The sequence below is a fragment of the Cyprinodon variegatus genome, unplaced genomic scaffold, assembly GCF_000732505.1.
Source record: "Cyprinodon variegatus isolate N-32 unplaced genomic scaffold, C_variegatus-1.0 Scaffold117, whole genome shotgun sequence".
Classification (NCBI taxonomy): Eukaryota; Metazoa; Chordata; class Actinopteri; order Cyprinodontiformes; family Cyprinodontidae; genus Cyprinodon; species Cyprinodon variegatus.
The window spans coordinates 247,359-266,251 of record NW_015150570.1 but is presented as its reverse complement, the minus strand read 5'-3'; the positions used below and the strand labels follow the sequence as shown (position 1 = coordinate 266,251).

General features: G+C 40.7%; 1 protein-coding gene across 8 annotated transcripts in view; it reads left to right on the top strand.

The window, feature by feature from the left end:
* Positions 1-18,893, top strand: part of eif4g3 (eukaryotic translation initiation factor 4 gamma, 3) — a 59,095-nt gene that overhangs the window by 29,300 nt on the left and 10,902 nt on the right. For 5 of the 8 annotated variants that reach the window (XM_015375344.1, XM_015375342.1, XM_015375345.1 and 2 more), the window contains 18 exons: positions 2,905-3,084; positions 3,540-3,651; positions 3,777-3,937; positions 4,236-4,361; positions 6,117-6,273; positions 6,533-7,285; positions 8,864-8,949; positions 9,550-9,847; positions 10,029-10,153; positions 11,663-11,782; positions 13,068-13,223; positions 13,320-13,517; positions 13,669-13,815; positions 13,893-14,129; positions 15,098-15,202; positions 16,429-16,567; positions 16,902-17,008; positions 18,782-18,872. In XM_015375344.1, the coding sequence (XP_015230830.1) occupies positions 2,905-3,084; positions 3,540-3,651; positions 3,777-3,937; positions 4,236-4,361; positions 6,117-6,273; positions 6,533-7,285; positions 8,864-8,949; positions 9,550-9,847; positions 10,029-10,153; positions 11,663-11,782; positions 13,068-13,223; positions 13,320-13,517; positions 13,669-13,815; positions 13,893-14,129; positions 15,098-15,202; positions 16,429-16,567; positions 16,902-17,008; positions 18,782-18,872 (3,298 nt within the window). Of the gene's footprint in view, positions 1-1,531; positions 1,553-2,904; positions 3,085-3,539; positions 3,652-3,776; positions 3,938-4,235; positions 4,362-6,116; positions 6,274-6,532; positions 7,286-8,863; positions 8,950-9,549; positions 9,848-10,028; positions 10,154-11,662; positions 11,783-13,067; positions 13,224-13,319; positions 13,518-13,668; positions 13,816-13,892; positions 14,130-15,097; positions 15,203-16,428; positions 16,568-16,901; positions 17,009-18,781; positions 18,873-18,893 lie in introns of all 8 variants that reach the window. The other 3 variants (XM_015375341.1, XM_015375338.1, XM_015375337.1) reach the window with 1 other exon arrangement.

Below are 18,893 nucleotides of genomic sequence, written 5' to 3'. Positions count from 1 at the left end.
TAAAAGTTAAGGTTTGCAGATGGGAAACTCAAGCATTTCTTGATTGATACCAAAGTTTAAGTTGAGTCAACAGATTTGCTGCCAGTTAGTTAAAAGCGTTGCAGTAGAATTTGCAGCCTGTGGGGATTTCCCTCCAATTTCAGGAAGAAAATGGATCATTTAAGTTAAAAGGTTTTTGCAAAGAGAGTGTAAATGTGTGTATATGGCCTTTTTTTGGCCCCTATGTTTTCAGACCCCCGGACTTTTCCTGTTCATGGATCCATTGCAACCATTTCCTAAAGCCCAAACTTTTCCCTAGCTTTGACTTTAACCTCCAGCTTAAACACGAAATAATATAATAAGTTTTTATTTTATAAGTTTATTATTTTGTTTGTAATAGAGCTCAGGACATAAGGCTCAAGTAAATAAGGCATTCAAAAACTAGGGAGGGATTTTGGACTGTGGTGTTAAGTAGGTGTTTGATCTCAAGTGGATCTGCAGTTTACCAATCCAAACATGGATGACCTCTCAACAAATTTAGTTATGGGTGCACCATGAAAGAGTCGACAGCAGCAACCACAGTTTATCCAGCTAAAAGGCTGGAAAGTTAAAATCACCTTATGGATTTCATCTTTGAAGTCCTTTAATAACCGCTGGTTTGTTTGCAGAGGCCGGCCATGAGAACTGTTGCTTAAATCCACTTTATTTCATTCGTTTTTAATTGACGTAACTGTGAAATGCTGTAGCTACTCCTGCTGCCTCAGAAACAAATGGGAAACTATTGTCTTGTGCTGGAAATAAATTAAAGTGGGATACTTAGCAGACAATTCCTGGGGTTTAAATTAATGATCAAAGCACTTACAGGGGAATATTATTGGGTGGTAAGGTTAATCTTCTCCATTTTGACTTTATAGGGCTTTTGCTTATGGATCAATGAATTAAACACTTCTTAAATGAGGAAATCAGTCGGCTTTGCACAAATAATTACACATAGTATGAGAAATATAAACCATCTCGGTTAAATGATGGATTATGGACCATCTCGTTTAAATGATGGACCCACAAGTAAAGGCTGTTAAATCACACCTCATATTTCTGAAGTGGAGTTTAGGTTTGCCCAGTGACGTCTCTTCAAATGACATTTGTTGTGGATTAATATTAAATAAACCAAATTCAGTTCCATTAATGAGGCGACGTCTGCAGATCAGGCAGTCTGAGGTCTTTTTCAGTCTATATTAAGCTGCTTCTTATAGTTGTTCATGGATATTAAACAGGTGAGTCAACACATTGTGATCCTCATATTTTAAGTAAAGAGAGTTTGAATCTGTGACCAATTTATTTATGTGGTGATAAATCTTTCTACACATTAATGCCTCCGGCTTTGTCCAGGTTTTCTACTCTGATTAAATGCGAGTTAAAGTGGTTTATGACCAGTTTCTCTGTCAAGTGGAAGAAGATGATTAGCTTTCTGTTTGTTTGTGCGTGGATATTTACATCTCACCAGTTTATCCTTCCACTGGCTTTTCTTTCCTTACTGCTTTCAAAACCCAAGGGAGGATTCAGGCCCATCCAGGTAACACTGCTTTCCCTCAGCAGAGATGCATGGCATGAAGGGGATCATCCCGAAATGATCCTGTCCCCCTAACTTTGAATTCTCTCCACCCCCCACCCGCCATCTTTAATGCAGTAAACAGAGAATGGAGGTTTTTAATCGTTTAATTGCAGTATTTCCTGTCCTTATTAGGGGACATCTTTAGTTTCCTTCGTTACTCATCTTTATTGATCTTGTTTAATGAAATGAATTGCATGTCTAATATAAACAAATATATCAAATTTTACTTTTTTTTTACTTTCAGTATTAGTTTCTCAAGTGTGTTGCACTGAACAGTGTTCGTTTATTACAAAGCCTCTTTTAGTGTAAGCTTTATTGTAGTTGTTTTTTTTTTTTTTTGTCTTTCCTCCTATTCGTTGCTTTGTCCGCTGTTTCAGGGAATTTCACTGAAAATATCCCCAGGTCCCTTTTCTTCAACCGTTTCCTGTTCATTTCCTCACTACTATTTACCATAAAACCACTCAGGCTAGTATATTACTTGAAAGGTGATTTCCCTCCTGAGTATTTTTAGATCATTTTAATGCCTTGATTATCCACGCCTACTTCTCTTGTTGGACATGGAGACTGCGGCTGCATGTTCCCAGTTTGAGGCAGTGATTTAAAGATTTCACTTGTTGCCTTTTTTTTTTCTTCTTTCTTTTAAAGTCATGCATAGCATCAATTGTGCTTTGCTCACATCATCCAATGTTAGACAAGGTATAGAGCGTCATTCTGTACAGAAGATATTCTCACAGCTTTTGTAATGATTTGTTTTCTGATTCATGGGACGCAGAGCTTTGCCATATTCTGAACGACAGAAAAAAAGAGGTCCAGGTGACATGCAGCTGCCTTTAAATGTGTTACAGCTGTGCATTCTGATGAGAGTTTAGTTTTTGGTAGATTTTGATAAATATTATTTATTTTTATTATTAATATCAGACATTTAGAATAGATTTAAACAAAAAAACACAGTTATTGGTTCTTTACACCAAAGGTAAAGTGGATCCCATTCTATGGATGTTTGGGTAAAAATGATCCATAGTTGTTCCACTGTTATGAATGGAAACTGTCAGGTAATATTAAATTGTTCCAAATAATTATTTTCAGGCCAAAGGTTAATTTAAGATGCTCTAATGTGACAATGCATGTTTTAAAATGTCATTCTGCATTTCATTTATCACTATGTATTTAAAAAAACAAACAATAAAAATAAAAGAAAATTGTTTGAGTTCCCTAGGCTGCTGAGAAATTGTGCAAAAATAAAAACAAAACTGCAGGGAAACTTCCTTATGTGTCTTGTTTCTTTTTTTTTGTCTTTCTCATATTACCCTCAGTTTTTTCCAAGAACTCAGATGCAAACTGCGAGGGCCTCAATGCCGACAAACGCACCCTCCATACGTCCCGGCTCGCAGACTCCTGCGGCGGCTGTCTACCCCACCAATCAGCCAATCATGATGGCCATGGCCCCCATGCCTTTCCCATCCCCACAGGCTGCACAGTACTACATCCCACAGGTGAGGCTGAAACACAATATGGCGTTTTCTGCTTAGCTCAGCAGAGCGGGCAATCAGGGTTGCTAATGATATAACTGTTGAGGCCATTTATAGAACTCATCCATCGAGCTTAATGCCTTAGATTTTTTTTTATATGTAGGAATTTGTGTTTGATTTGCTTCAGTCTGCACAGGTGCACCAGTCTGTGTCTGTAAATCTAGGTTTGAATGCTCTGTAACCTTTGCAGTTTACCTCAGAAAGTGATTCATAATCATCTGAGGAAATGACGCACAGCTGCAAGGACATAAACAACAACATTTAAAAGATCTGAATACATTTTTATACAAACTGTAAGATCCACCTGGATTGATTAATCCTCAAATTTCTTAATTAGATGTCCTTGAATCGTTAGTCTTGATTACTTCAGCTAAAAGGAATGTTTGTAGTAACAGATTGGTCCTATTTTCTCCCTCCAGTACCGCCCTAGTACGCCCTATGTGGGACCGCCACAGCAGTATTCGGTCCAGCCTCCAGGCTCTGGCACCTTCTATCCTGGTCCAGGACCAGGGGAATACTCCAACCCATACCGTGAGTCTCTCACCTGTCAGAATTTATACACCGACCTCCAATCAGAACCGCCTGACAGCATGAATAGAGTCAGGAACCGGATCTGTTTTAACTGAAATGTTTTCTTTTCTCTTGAACTCCTTCAGATCCCCTCAGGTACCACCCTCCTGTGTCCCCCTCTGTCCCTGCACCCGTTCAAACAGCTGGCCCGACCTTCTACCCTGGGCAGACACTGTTCCCCCACTCGCCCTCCATCATAGTGCCTACACAACAGCAACCTCAGCAGGCCAGGCGTGAGAAGAAAACAGTAAGTGTCTTAGTAGTTCTCTTTGTTTTGCTAGCTGGCATTTTTGAGTCGCATCTATATGTGTTGATAATGACAGCAGGGCTTTGATGTAGACGTAAATATTGAAGAAATCATCGCAGTCTTAGAAAAAGGTTCCTTGAGACAACCAGATGTTAGCCAAAAAAATGACTCAATGTTTGTTGCATTAAAGACTCTCTTCACAGCCGCTGATCAATGTGCACTTTGGCCTTCGACTCTGGGGCTTTAAAGAGATCCCTATTGTTATTATTTTTTATTTTTTTTTTCATTTTCCTCTTAGATCTGTATCCGTGACCCGAATCAGGGTGGCAAGGATATCACAGCAGAGATCTTGGCTGGGGGCTCAGGGAGCAGGAACTCAACGCCTCCTGTCGGTCCTTCCTCCACCCCAACAACACCTCCACAGGTATGGCTCTGTAGCCCAATGCTAGGCCTACAGCAGGGCTCTGTGAGGGAGGAATTATTTTCAGGCATGTGTGAAGCAGGCAGGAGGTTCTGTTCATGTTTGTAATTTACTATAAGTCAAAACTTGATCAAAAACTAAGTTAGCTCCTTGGAGCTTTTTTTTTTTTTTTTTTTTTTATAAACATGGCTGACATCAAATTGTAGCTTCCACCCCCAAGAAAAAAAGCTGTAATCCAACCCAAAGGTTTCCAATCCCTCAAATTCTTGTAAATTTCTAACAAGTTTCAAACATAACATCTTATCTCTTTATTGGGAACACAATGTGGCGCCTGATTTTAAAGTGGAAGGAAACGTTCCCAGCTCTTTACAATAACAAAATGGAGGTGGTCATCTGTATCTGGGCTTTTATGCCCCATTTACACTACCCCATCTAAAACCAACCTGTACCAACTTCACACCGAGACTTGATAACTCAACCATGGTGAGCTTGGTTCTTACAACCATTTACGCAAAACGCTAGCACGTTTTCTCACCTCCTATCGGCGGACTCATTGGTTAGCTAAAGGAAATCATCAGAAGCAAGCAGGTGTTCTTCAAACTGCAAACACCAAATGTCTGCCATGCTACGATTTTGGATTCAGAAAAAGATGTTGAAATGTTTGAAAGGTCGGACACAGGCGAGAGCGTATCGGGAGACGGAGACCAACAAGACCTCCCTCATCCTTGGCCCTATCTCAAAGAATTTTTCAAAAGAGTCAAAAAATTGAGCTTTTAGTTCATATAGTGGCACCTGGCTGTTTTTTTTTTTTTTAAAGGTCACTTTATACTTTTATACTTAGTACTACTTAAGTAGTTTTTGGAGCACATACTTTTTCACTTTTACCTGAGTAAAAGAGGTCAAATTGATACTACCAACTTTTACCAGAGTGTTTTTAAACTGCAGTATCTATACTTCTACCTAAGTAACAAATGTGTGAACTTTTGACACCACTGAAACTGAATACGCCAGAAAGCCACAACTGAAGCGTTCCGAGCCCTACTGTTGAACTAGTACTAGATTTAGCGCAGTTCGGTTGTGTCTGGCACAGTTCGGTTCAGTTGTGTTCCATTTACACTCAGCAGTTATCTCGGTTACAGCTTTCAGAACGGTTTCAAAAGGTAGGCTAGCGTAAATGGGGCTTTAGACTCCTTTCCTTGAAAGCGTTCACCGGGCGTAGCATACACGTTTATATGTGTGGTTGAGAAGGCCTGGGCCTTGTTAACTAGTTAACATCTCTTTTCATTTTACACCTGATTTCTTCCCATCTGCGGTTCTTTCCATCCACTGCCTTCTACCGTAGATGCATACCATCTGCTAACTCCTACAGATCCGTTAAGGTGGCCTGTTTTTTTTTTTTTTATTATTTGCAATGTCGTTTTGTACAAACTGTACTATAATATACCAGCCGATGTTGATTTGGATTTCTGGTTTGGATTTTGAAGAAAACCTTTCAGTCCCTCTTTGGATCAGAACATTTAATGTATTCACTTGTTTTCTGCTTTTTCTTTGTCCTAAGCTTAGATATTTTCCTCTCACAATAATCCTTATCCTAACGTTCCTTTCATTTCGTTTTCCACCTCTGTCTTCTTTTCAATTGTGTACTTGTTTGTTTTTTCAATTACCTTAATTTCCATGCTGCTACTTCCTGGTTTTCTGTGTTGCTTATTTTTATGGCTGCACCCTCATTATCCTCACATTGTCTACTTCCAATCGCAGCACCCAAGCAGCAGCCAGACTCCGGAGCAGCAGCATTCGCAGCCCTCTCCTCCTGCTCAGCAGCAACAGGCCCATCCTGGAAGTGTTACACCGGAGCCGCAGCAGATACAACAGCAGCCGCTAACAATTGGGGCTCCAGACAGCAAACCAGGACCAGGTCTGCATTAAACTCATTATCAACTTCACGCTGCAACATGTTCAAGTAGGGTCAGACATGTTCGTTTCAACAATTCAGTGTTTTCAATTTGATACAACATCCAAATATTTGGTCAACATTTTACCAGCTGCTTTATGGTTTATATCTGAGGACTGTTCAGTGTTAAAAAAAAAACGTGTTTTTATTTTTTTTTTTGTCTTTTTGTTTGTGGATGCATTGATGTAACCTGCACTTTTTCCTGTTTCTCTACCTCTTTCAGTTGATTTGCCAAAATTGGAGCCAGTGGTCCAGCAGTCTTCCTCTCCTGCTCTCTTGCAGCCTGAAGCTCCCTTAGAGAGAATGGAGGCCGCTAGTTCTGGGCCTGAGCCCCCTGCCTCTGTGGAGTTAGAGCTTCCCTTCCGCGACGCTATCGTTTCCCCCCCTACAGTAGCTAACTCTGCTCCCTCGGCCAGGGAGTCCGCTGCTTCAGCCCCCTCCTCTGTCGGAGAGAACAAATCGTCCCTGGTAGCACCTCACATGCCCAGCACAGACAAACCGCTTCCAGACGCCCCGCAGACTTTCGGCGCTTCTCCGTCAGCTTCTCCTAAGGCTTTGAATGGCCTCACCGATTCGGGGAACGAGCTCGAAGTCGTAGCTCAAGAGTCGCCGCTCCTTCCCCAGGCGGCGCTGCACCCGCTGGTTGCTGCTTCCGTTTACAGAGACGCCTCATCCTCGGAAGCCGTGCCCTCTGACGTGAGGCCAGATGTGCCAATCGCTGCTGTGCTGTCCCCTTTGTCACCTGTTGCCGTGGTGCCTGTCACCCTTACCTCGAGCCCCCTCCCAGCTCTGTCAGTTATGCTCCCCCCTGGCCTTCCGCCTCTTGTGCAGGCCACAGCAGAGGCAGATGAGCCCAACAAGACCTTAGATATAAAAGACCTCATGTCCAGAGGAGGGATGGAGGCGCAGGGTGGCATTAACGAGAGCAAAGTGGAGCCTCAGCTACAAGCGCTGGCCAGGAGGAGCCCCACAGCAGGTATGTAGTGCTTAGGAGACGCATGCAGCTCTTTTACAGATTACATCAAATAAACTTTGAAACCAAAGATATTCTGAGTTAATAAAAAAACAGTTTAAAATGAGTTGTTGGGATAAAAGCTATTAAACCAACCCTTGTGCTATGTGAAAATAAAATATGATAAAATAAATGATTTGCTGTAGTTATATCAGCCAGACCCGTAGAGTCAGCCGACAGATTGCGTTTAACCTTCGTAATAACATAAAGGAACAAACGGGCTACAGTTAAGATCTAAAAAAACAACACATCACAAAGGAAAAGAATTAAAGGGCAGATGCTTGTGGAGTTAAGCGATGATTGGTGAGTCATTATCCACAGTGGTGAACTTTCCTTGTAGTGACCAGGTGACTGGTGACTCATTCAGGAACTTCCAATGGAGTCTAGAAAAACTTAAAGCAGAGGAGCCCTCACTCACCGCAATTAGGATCAGGTTTGATATGTCAACAATAAAGGCTGGTTTCTGCTCAGAACGCAGATATGCTTCCCCTCACAGACACTCTGCTGCACCTCTCCAAAATTGTAGGTGACTGCAGACAGGAGGCCTCTGATTGACAAATGACAAATCTATATCCGCTCTACACTATGGATATTTCCTGTTTGGAAGCTAGTATGACCTTCATTGTGGAAAACGACTGTTGAAGTCAGACCAGCTAGAAGAGCGAGGTGCACGAGAACGATGGGACCCTTTTTCCACCTGGATCCCCGCTCATGTCTCTCTTTGTCGTACAAACTTGCCTCTTGCGTTTTTTCCACTTCCTCACCGCCTCGGCCGTATCTAGACCCACTCCTAGGTGGTGATTGTCCTTCTTGCTTTGTGGCGTGGAATAACATAGCACAGACCACGCATAAATCAAACATATCTGTGACAAGCTCACTGCGACGCACTGCTGCGGGAGTATAAACAGCCCATAAGAATGACTGTCGTAAAAAAAAAACTTTTGAACCTTTTTACATTTTACCCCAGAAACATCTGAATTGGGGTGTCAAAAGTGTTAACACCCAAATGCTACAATACTAATTTGTATTACCGGTATATTGTTCCACATTAGAAGATTGACACCAAATTATGTTATGTTGGGGTTATTTATTTTGCAATTATTTTCATACTTCTGTTGAGAATGTTGTACCAAACACAGTATTTTCCTGGGTAGTGATATCATGTTTAATATTTTAGTACTGTTACAATTTTACCTCTTAATAATCCCAAAGAAGGGGGAAAAAAGAATTCTAAGTTGGCAAAAGGTGAAGATTTTGGAAAAAGTTTTTTCTTCTGGCTTAAATCTAATGCAGCATTTCAGAAATGGAGCACTATAGCAACATCGGAGCATGGTGGTGGTAGTGTGATGCTCTGGTGTCTGCAACATTTGATAACAGCTTTGGTCTTTAAGGAGGATGTTCAACCATCCCTTTGATTATAAGCTTAACTCTTGAATCAAACATCTGTTTACTTATTAGGATTTATTTTCCTCTGAATTTTAGGAATAATTTGATTAGTTGTTTGAATGATTATTTAATTGTGAATTATTTGTTTCCTTGCAGTGAATCAGACGTCTGCTATACCAAAGACCTGGAGAAAACCAAATGAAACGTTCAGTGCTGGAGACGCGCATCAAAAGGAGGATGAGGTCAGGAAAGAAAAAAAGTCGTTTGTGAAGAAATGTGGGAGAAAGGAGAGAAAATGATTTGGGCAGTAGTTAAAGAGGAAGACATTTCCACGTGTGGGGGGGCGGGGGCAGACTGAAATTATTTTCCTCCACAAAAATCCACCAGTTGGTTATGGCTTATCTTTAACCATCCTGTGTTTGCCTGCTTTTGTTTGTGCTTTTTTGATGGGTGCAGTTCAAGGACTCTGTCATGAAAAGATGGCCGACAAACAAGTGGCCTCAGGCTGGTTGTTTTAGAATTTATGCAAAGGGTTTATGAGTGAAAATCCTCCAAACCAAACCTTTTGTTTTCCTGTCAGTCTTGGTTAGCGGGTAAAATCCTTCCACCCCAGAGTGACCTCAGACCTTTTGAGAATTCATGTTTAAAGTGATCGTAAAGAACGCAGGATTAACAGTTCTCGTTCATTTTCAGTTTGCAAAAAAATTGATTTAAACATGATGAAACTTGACTAAGAACCATAACAGTTTCTGTTTTGATTTAATGCTGCTGTTGTCAGAAGTTCAGTAGAAAAGAGAGGTGCCATCTTTCCAGAGAAAACTGTATCTGTTTTCTATGTACAGGAGGAGCCCAAAGTTCTCGACTCGCCTGCAAGTGAGCAGGCCCTTCAGTCGGCCCCTCTCAGCAGCAGTCCTGGCCCCCTGCCGACAGTCTTCCCCTCTGCTGCTGCTGCCCCGACACCTGCTCCCACCGTTAGCCCCGACGCTGACGGAAAGCCCACCGTTTCTGAGGAAAACGGCGAGGCAGAGTCAGAGCCCCTGAGAAACGGAGCGGGCCACACGTCGGAGACGGAGAGCAGCGACAGCGGAGCCACCCCTGGAGACAAGGAGATCTCCACGGAGGCCCCTCAGGATGTCGAAGGTAAGAGCAGATGATCAAGTTACAGCAAAATGTCTGAGGTCTCCAAGTCAGAAGAGGATTAGCGAGATGTTATTTATCAAATGCATTTACTAAATGTGGAGAATGAGATTTTGGTTCTTTGTGTAGTTTGTTGGTGACTTTTTAGAGACTTTCTTTCTTCTAATCCCTGTTTGGTTTTCAGACCTTGCTGAGCTGAGTGGGAAGCGGCAGTATGGCAGAGACTTCCTGTTGAACTTCCAGTTCATGCCTCAGTGCATACAGAAACCTGAGGGGCTCCCCCCAATCAGTGATGTAGTGCTGGACAAGGTTAGTTAAAGACCAGTAATCAGTGGGTCCACTTTCATGTTGACATGCTTTTCAAAGCGTGTTTTCTAAAGCACAAGATTAATCATTTCAAATTACTTTGGAAAAAAGCCTCCTGAGCTAAAATAAAAAAATTAGATGTTTCAGTTTCTTTATGTCCAATTTTAGATACACCCAAATTGGAACATCTTATCATTATTAGTTTTAGTTGCTTTAGAGGATATTTTTTAGTGCTGTTGGAATAAAACCCAAAAAATGACTTTTTTCACATCCAGAAATCTCCATCCCAGTCCTGCTTTCCCAGCTGTTTAACATGATCTGTAATTTCCACACAGTTCTTCTTTTCATCTGATTCTCTCTGCTAAGTAAGATCGCCCATGTCAGAGGGAGATTCATGTTGTAACAGGAGCTCTTGCGGCTGGTTAATCACCAGCTGTCAGCTACAGTAATAATAAGCTAATTAAGTCTTCAGTTAGGAATCACTGCTCATTCGTTCGAATGTGAGTATCTGAAATTTACTGTTCGTTAATCAGAATTATAGGTTATTAGATGGAGAAAAGATGACTTGTAAAACTTCCTGCTGGGACTTCTTGGAAATAAACACATCTAAAGATGAAGCAATAAAGCTATTTAGTTAGATGAAACAAATTCATTATGAGCATGATCATTGCTGCTGATTCTGCTTTGGGCAATCTACCCAATTAAAGTGATTTCTTTTTCTGCTGCCTCACTGTAACGCTCTGCATGGGAATGGTTTTAGTTTGTCTGAACGTCAGGATCTGTCCAGCAGGGTGGTTTGCTGCTCAGATCCACTTATATGTACGAGTGCAGCATATGGCCTGCTGAAATGCTGTTTTGATTAAAATCACATTGCTATTATGTCACCCTTGGCAGCGTTTGGTGTACATGCTCCTCCCCCTCTTTCTTCGAAAAGGATGGTGAACAGTTGATTGGTGCCGTCCCAAAGTTTCTTTTTTCTCACAGGGAGAAAGTTGAATTTCTCTGGAAAAAGCTTTGAGAGGAAGTCTAGGAGAGCTCAACGACAAAGAGCCTGATTTGCTCTCCCTTTGTTTCACATTCTGACCACATCTGGTTCTAAAGTTCTGGTTGATGGTGAAGATTTTCAGTCATCCAGATCATAGGGATTCCAAAAAAAGTAAAAAAAAAAAAAACAATTCACTTGACTTTGTTTCCAAGTTTGAAGACATTTGGATGGGACGACATTTTTATTTTATTTTAAAGTTCTGGTTGTTTCTCAATAGAAGTCGAGGTTATTTCAACATCATTTTTTTTTTTTTGGTGGTGGTGGTGGGGGGGGGTTTCCTCTAAATCAAACCCTGAAGCTCTGATCGACCGGTCATTAATCACAGGTCAGCATAAGAGTGGAGAAATGCTCCACTCATAGGACAGGCTTCTGCTGCTGGGTTTGATAGAGGATCACTGCGCCCCCTGCTGTTCATCCCAGTCTTTGTGTGTTCACATGTGACAGTATATATGCTTTGTTTTGTGCAGATGAACCAAAACAAGTTGTCATCCCGGGTGGTGGACTCCAGGGTGATTTCTAGGGGACCTGATTTCACGCCTGCATTTGCAGATTTTGGGCGACAGATGAGTGGAGGACGGGGAGCAGCTGTGAGTCACACACAAACCCGACACACCAAACAACATCCCAGATTCATTCATAAAGTCACACACATCCCAACTGGGGAAAAAAACATGTTTTCTATTTTGTTTTTTGGTCAATTGTGCATTAAACTCCAGACAAATGGTTATTTCAGCCCTGATGGTCTTAGGAGCAAATTTGAAATTACATATGTGAATTAAAGCAAGTACAGCTCCCAAACAGTAAATTGGAAATACAATTGTTTGAATGTGTGTGACAGAAAGGCATTGAGGAATATTTTTTTGTTTGTTTTTGGTGGAACCACTATTTTAATGTCACCATGTCTGATTTATAGGTCATTATACAAAGAAAAAATGAATTTATTTAACTTATTTTCCAAAATGAACACTTAAAAACACCATGAAACCCCATTTGAAACTCTGGATGAACCCCCAAAGTTTATAGATCCATATCTTGACCATAACAAGCAAATTTGGACTGAATAAACTGAAGCATGTTTGTTCCACAAAGGTTTCAGTGAGCGGTGTGTTAGGCGGAAATGTCATTTTAGCAAATTGGTCCTAAATGTGGCCAAATTGTGCTAAATGCATTTCTACACTCATAAAAGGCAATCTGGCCAAACAAATATGCCGATTTACATTATTTTAGACCTTCTGCATACGACAAAGCCTTTTCTCCTAAGATTTAGCTGCTGTTTCATTGAAACTTAGCATTGAACACAATAACATCACCAAACTGAATAGAAAAGAAAAGAATAACAGAGCAAGCTTATGTAACACATGCTGGACCAGCGATGGTCGCACAATTACCTCTGACCCCTAAAAATGAATACCTGCTGTTCCATTACTCCTTACAGAGTCGCACATGTTAGGTGGAATTTAAAATCTCCTTTTATTTGTTTACAAAGCTATAAAAACTAAAGGTGTTTGTGAAAAAATAATTTTGAAACATGTTTTAGAAAATTTAAAGCCACATTTGAAAGGCTTGTGGATGGAACACCATGTGACTGTGTTTTGGCCGTTTCTATGAATAGATAAACATCAGCTGGTGTGAGCTGGGCCCGGTTCTGGGCTCGCCGGGCTCAAGGGCTTAAATTGAGCAGCTGTATCTGGTGTGAGTTTATATGTTTAATACTTGTTAGTAAGGTTTTCATGATGGTCTAATATAGCTGCCACCTCCACCTTTGTGTGGATTGCTGCTTTGTTTACAGTAATTCTCAGTAGTTTTTGTAGCATCACCTACAAGCAGAGAGGAAAACGGATCTCCTGTGTTTCCTTCTGTCTGCTTCCATAGCTTATGAACCTGGGGACACGACGGCCTCCGCCCAGGAAGATCATCGTAAACGTGTCCGTTAACGATGACATTCAGCTGAAGAAGTCGGAGAACGCCTGGAAGCCCGGCATGAAGAGGGAGGGCCAACCAGAGGATCCAGAGACTCAGAAAACTCAGGCAGGGAACAAAGCGACACAGACTGAGCTTATCTATGGTAGTGTTTAGATTTAATCTTAGCTTTGGGGTGTTTTTTTTTTTCTTCTGTTGCTGCAGGAGCTCTTCAGGAAGGTCCGCAGCATCCTGAACAAGCTGACGCCACAGAAGTTCAACCAGCTGATGCAGCAGGTGACGGATCTGACCATTGACACAGAGGAGAGGCTCAAAGGGGTCATCGACCTGGTTTTTGAGAAAGCCATCGATGAGCCCAGCTTCTCTGTGGCTTATGGACAAATGTGTCGGTTCCTTGCAAAGGTAAGCAGCTCTAACACCGATATAAAAGGGTGCGGTAAAAGAAAAAAATCTAAGAAAGATGATTAATGTGAATATGCACATCTGATTTCCTACTAGGCTATTATATTGGGTGATTTTCCTTTTCTCACTCTCGTTATTTGTTGTTTTGCAGCTCAAGGTGCAGATGACAGATAAACCTCAGACCTTTGTAAATTTCCGCGCTCTGCTGCTACACCGCTGCCAGAAGGAGTTTGAGAAAGACAAGGCAGACGACGTGGTGTTTGAGAGGAAGCAGAAAGAGCTGGACTCTGCTGCATCGGTTTGTTGTCTTCGTTTTTTTAGTACTTTGGTTACAGCTGCAGGAGCAAATGTTCAATGTCTTCCTATTGGCATCAGGCTGCAGAGCGTGACCGGCTTCAGGAGGAGCTGGAGGAAGCCAAGGACAAGGCCAGGCGGCGCTCCATTGGCAACATCAAGTTCATTGGTGAGCTCTTCAAGCTCAAAATGTTGACTGAAGCCATCATGCACGACTGTGTGGTCAAGCTGCTGAAGAACCATGACCAGGAGTCCTTGGAGTGCCTGTGCAGGCTGCTTACCACCATTGGAAAGGATCTGGACTTTGAGAAGGCCAAGGTGAGCTTGAGCAGGCTTTAACATGTTCACCGAGGGTTAAATGTGCTTACACAATGCTCACCTTTCCTGTGCATGTGCACAACGTGGCGGTCATTTAAGCATGTCGCCATACTCTGAACTGGTGCTGTGCTACTTTAAATCGGCTCAGTGAAAGAGCTAGAGTCTGCAGCGATATGGTGTTACATGGTGGAGGTTTGATGGCTCCGTTTAACAGATTTAGTTAGAAACCAAAAGGGAGTAACAAGCCCGGTGCTGTCCCAAGGTAACTTGGAGTTCTTGTAAACATGTCTGCCAATTCTGCTGGACATAAAGTCTAAAAAAATGTGTTCTGTATGTGTGAACATAAGCGCGGTGTGTCGGCTTTTATTTTGATTTAGGATTTGTTTAGCCTTAAACAGCTAGACTGTATTCTGCCACCTATAATCTATTTGCCATCTAAACAAATGTTTCCCTTTATAGAAAGTCTTTTTATTTATTTATTTTTTTTTTACGGTAAAGGACATTATCTGCCTTCACTGTTGCTATTTTCACTGTTAACAAGGTGAACATGTTTCTGCTAAAAGCCTTCTTTCCTTCAAGTTTCATAATAAAAAAGGTCAATGAAATACATTCATTTCAAAAAGCAGCTTTTAGTTCAATCATCTCCTTCTGAAGGTGGACTTAATTTAAAGGGCAACAAAATTTAAACTGTGAAAATGCTTGTTAAATTTATCAGCTTTAGGTAAATCACAAAGTGATGAGATGAAGCCATTCTGAGCTATGGAAGCCCAAGGAGTGCACTGGTTGGGGACTAGTTTGATCGGCCTCACAATGCTCATCTAACAGGAAGGCTGTGGTTCTTCCCCAGACCCTTAAACCTGATAACGGATCGATCTGTCCTTTAAAAAAAAGGACATTATCTTCTGGCAACAGCTTCCAAATCAAGCAGAAGTTGATTTCAAACCATGTTTTTTCTCTTTCCTCTGCAGCCTCGCATGGATCAGTATTTCAACCAAATGGAAAAAATTGTTAAGGAGCGGAAGACATCATCTAGGATACGATTTATGCTCCAGGATGTTATAGACCTCAGACTGGTAAGCTGTGTTTTCTGATAATTGGTCATTCAGATTTTATAGTGCTTTTCTTACAGAGGTTTGTTTGATTGTTTCTGCCATGTTGGCTGTACTGTACCGTCAACCTCAGTTTAACATTTCAACTCTTTCTACAAATACTGCTACAAGTATATTAACTGATCTCCTAAACTAGACTATACTAAAGACGATAAAGAGGGACAGTGACGTAGAGAACTTTCTCATACCAGCTAAAATGTACTCACTGTTTAAAACAAGCCATTTTTATTATCGATACAACTGAAAAACATAATTAGTTGCTGAAGGGAACGCTCTGAGCGGTGGAGCAATAACTGCATAACAAAATAAGAAATCATGACCTGCACAAATATCACAGGATTTTCTATGTCCATTCAATATAAACAAGCATTAGGTGCATCCTGTAGGGAGCCACTTGTATCTTTGATGAGGGTAAAATGAACAGCTTGGATTGTAAGAAGCATTTCTTTTACAAATGTACACAAAACTATGTCAATATTCTTCTAATTTTGAAAATTCTAATTTTCACAATTGCAGTATTTCCAATAAATAAGAAATAGAATCAAAGCGATAACTCTTAAAAACATAACATGGCAGCGCTGGATGTAAACGTATGATATATCCATATTTTATCCTTGGTTCTGCTGCTCATCGTCGTGAACTAAAAACTTTAAAAACATACTTGTCTTCTCATGAATCCAACTACTTCAGTTCTTTGTTTTTTTTGTTTTGTTTTTTTTTTAGTTGCAGAGCATGTGACTCGTGTGGTTAATAAAAATGGTTCCATTGCGTTTTGTGAAATAGTCATTTCAACCTGACAGGGAAAAAAATAAGTCTTCGTAGCATAAAGTTTTTTAATACAAAATTGTGTTTTTCGAAATTGCAGTAATTCCATTCTGCACATTTATTTTCGTAATTACAATAATCAGAAAGAGTGGAAAGAATAGTTAGATCAGCCAGAATTAGTTTCTTTAAAAGCTTTTATGTTTTATAAGCAAATAAATAACCAGTTTAGGGACGTTTAACTTTTTACAAAACATCAGGAAACGTGAAACTTTTGGATAAGATTGGTTGTCAGTCATTTAGGTTTAGATGATAAGAAAGGAAGATTCCTCTTTGGGCTGCCATTCAAAAGATTTATATTATGACATCAGTTAGGATTAGCTGTTTATCTGGTTTTAAATCCAAGTGTTGTGCTCCTTACATTACAGCACAACTGGGTGTCCAGGAGAGCCGACCAGGGTCCAAAGACCATCGAGCAGATCCACAAGGAGGCAAAGATTGAAGAGCAGGAAGAGCAGCGAAAGGTGCACCAGCAGCTGCTCTCCAAGGACAGCAAGAGACGGCCAGGTGAGTGCTGGAATCCTCTTTAAGGCTTAGAGTGGGACATCCACACAGCTAGTGACTGCTGTCCTGCAAGGCAGGCAGGCAGGCTTCTGCTCCGCACAGCCTGCAGAGATCCCATTGTGCACAGCAGCAGACAGGAAGCCCCCCGCTCATTCCCATCTGTCAGCAGACTTTGAATATTTCATCGTTTGTTACAGAAACAGTGGAAAATGTCTTCCCATCAGTTAAAAGGCTTTAAGACATTTCCCTTGGATAAAATGTTAAATATCACTGAGTCGTTTCATTCATTTATAAACGTTCTTCTCCCTGTCTGTGCTGGATCCGTTCCGTGACGTAGATCCAAGAGAGCAGAGGGAGTCACGCAAAGAGGAAACCTGGAACACGGTGCCCATGACGAAGAACAGCAGGACCATCGACCCCAATAAGATCCCAAAGATCTCCAAGGTGAGTTGTGGGGCTGAGCCACATGGTGAATTTGGAGGGAAGCAAACAAGATGCATATTTTTGAAATGATGCATCTGACAGCAGACTCCCTCTTCACACAGTCCCATCATTTGAAGCTGCTGTAGATAGTGTGGCAAACATTGGACTATAGATGTTCAGGCAGTAAAAAAATAAATAAATTCCCAAACACCAACTTTTCCCCTCCAGCTCTATGGGAGGCAGTAACATGCTTAGAGGGGGTTTAGTAATATACAGAAAGAAGGAGAGAGATCCAGCTAACGCACAGATCAATGCATGTAGGATAAAACAAGCATATTTTTATGCAACAATAAAGTCCTATGATGATGGACTCTGGACAAAAGAGCATTTAAGGCCATAAAAACATTGAACGCATGAAGCCAAACATATATAGAGTTGCTGTTACACTGGAAAAAAATCAAAATCTACATAAATCCATTTTTTCTTAAAATAAGTGCATTTGTTCTTGGATTGAGGAAGTAAAAGAGACATTTCGCCAATAGAACAAGACTTTACACTTAAAATAAGACAACACAATTGTGTTGTCTTATTTTAAGATCATATTATCTAATTATCTTATATTGAGAGTAAAAAAAACTAATTCCATTGGCAAATCATCTCATTTACCTACTCAAATTAAGGGCAAATACACTTAATTTAAGAAATTTTTACTTATTTCTAGATCGTTTTTCCAGTGTAGTGATGAAGAAAAAAAATCTAAATAAAATCCAAATTGGGTGACAAAATAAAAAAAATAAAACTCCCCAGAGTTTGTGTGGCTCAGATTATTAATGATGTTGATGCTGGTTCTGATGCAAAGCTGTCTGAATACACAGTGCTTGGCAGTTCTACTGTGGCCATTAACAGTCAGGGTCCTGATAAATCCTATTATTCTGCCTGAATGATTCAAATCATCAATGAGTTATAATCTTGAAGTAAAATTTGGCTTTAGATTAAAAAATATATATATATTTTTTTGCAGTCAAAGAATCCTCTTTAATCGATGTAATGGAAGCACTATAGCTTTATGATTTTTAGGAGTGATTTTTTTTACCCTGGGAAAGCAAACCGTAGTTTCTCTTTATTACTGGAAAGAAAAGTTCACTCATCTATCAAAGTTCAACATGTTTCCCCCAAATCTGTCCACGTTTCAAATAAGAAAATAAGAAGCTAAAAAAGTGAAATCAAATGTTCTGTCGTGTTGTGCTGTCGAACACACTGTTCAACAATGAGATTTTAAACGCTGAGAATGTGTTTCATGTCACGACATGTCCCTCACCATTAAGAGTTTGTCCACAGCAGGACTGGATGTTTTCCTTTGGCAGGATGTGTTACTCTGAGAAAACTGTTTACACATCAACAGGATGGCTCTGGTGGAATAGAACTGCTTTAGCTGGTCTGCATTATTGTGGTTTGGCTGCAGTGGTTCATTCAGTTGCCCCCTGTTGGATATGTACGGTACTGATTGGCAGACACTTTTAATTATGTTTGGAAAAGCTCTGCTGGTTAATATCTGGGCTGCCACATTTCCACAGATTAACACTCAAACTTTTTTTTTCTTTACTCGTTCTGCACATTATGGGACATTAACAGGTCATGCTTTTATTCTTTTAGTTATAAATCCATTCTATTCTATTCTACTATGTAACATTCTCATTGCATAGCTTTAATGTTTGGTCTGTCATTGAGTTTTTTTTTAATATAAATATATATATATATATATATATTTAAAACGGATTAAAACATTTTTTTTAGCCTCAGATGGATGAGAAGATCCAGCTTGGCCCAAGAGCTCAAGTCACGTGGGTGAAGGGCAGCAGTGGAGGAGCCAAAGCCAGCGACTCGGGTAAACCACTAAAGCAACTTA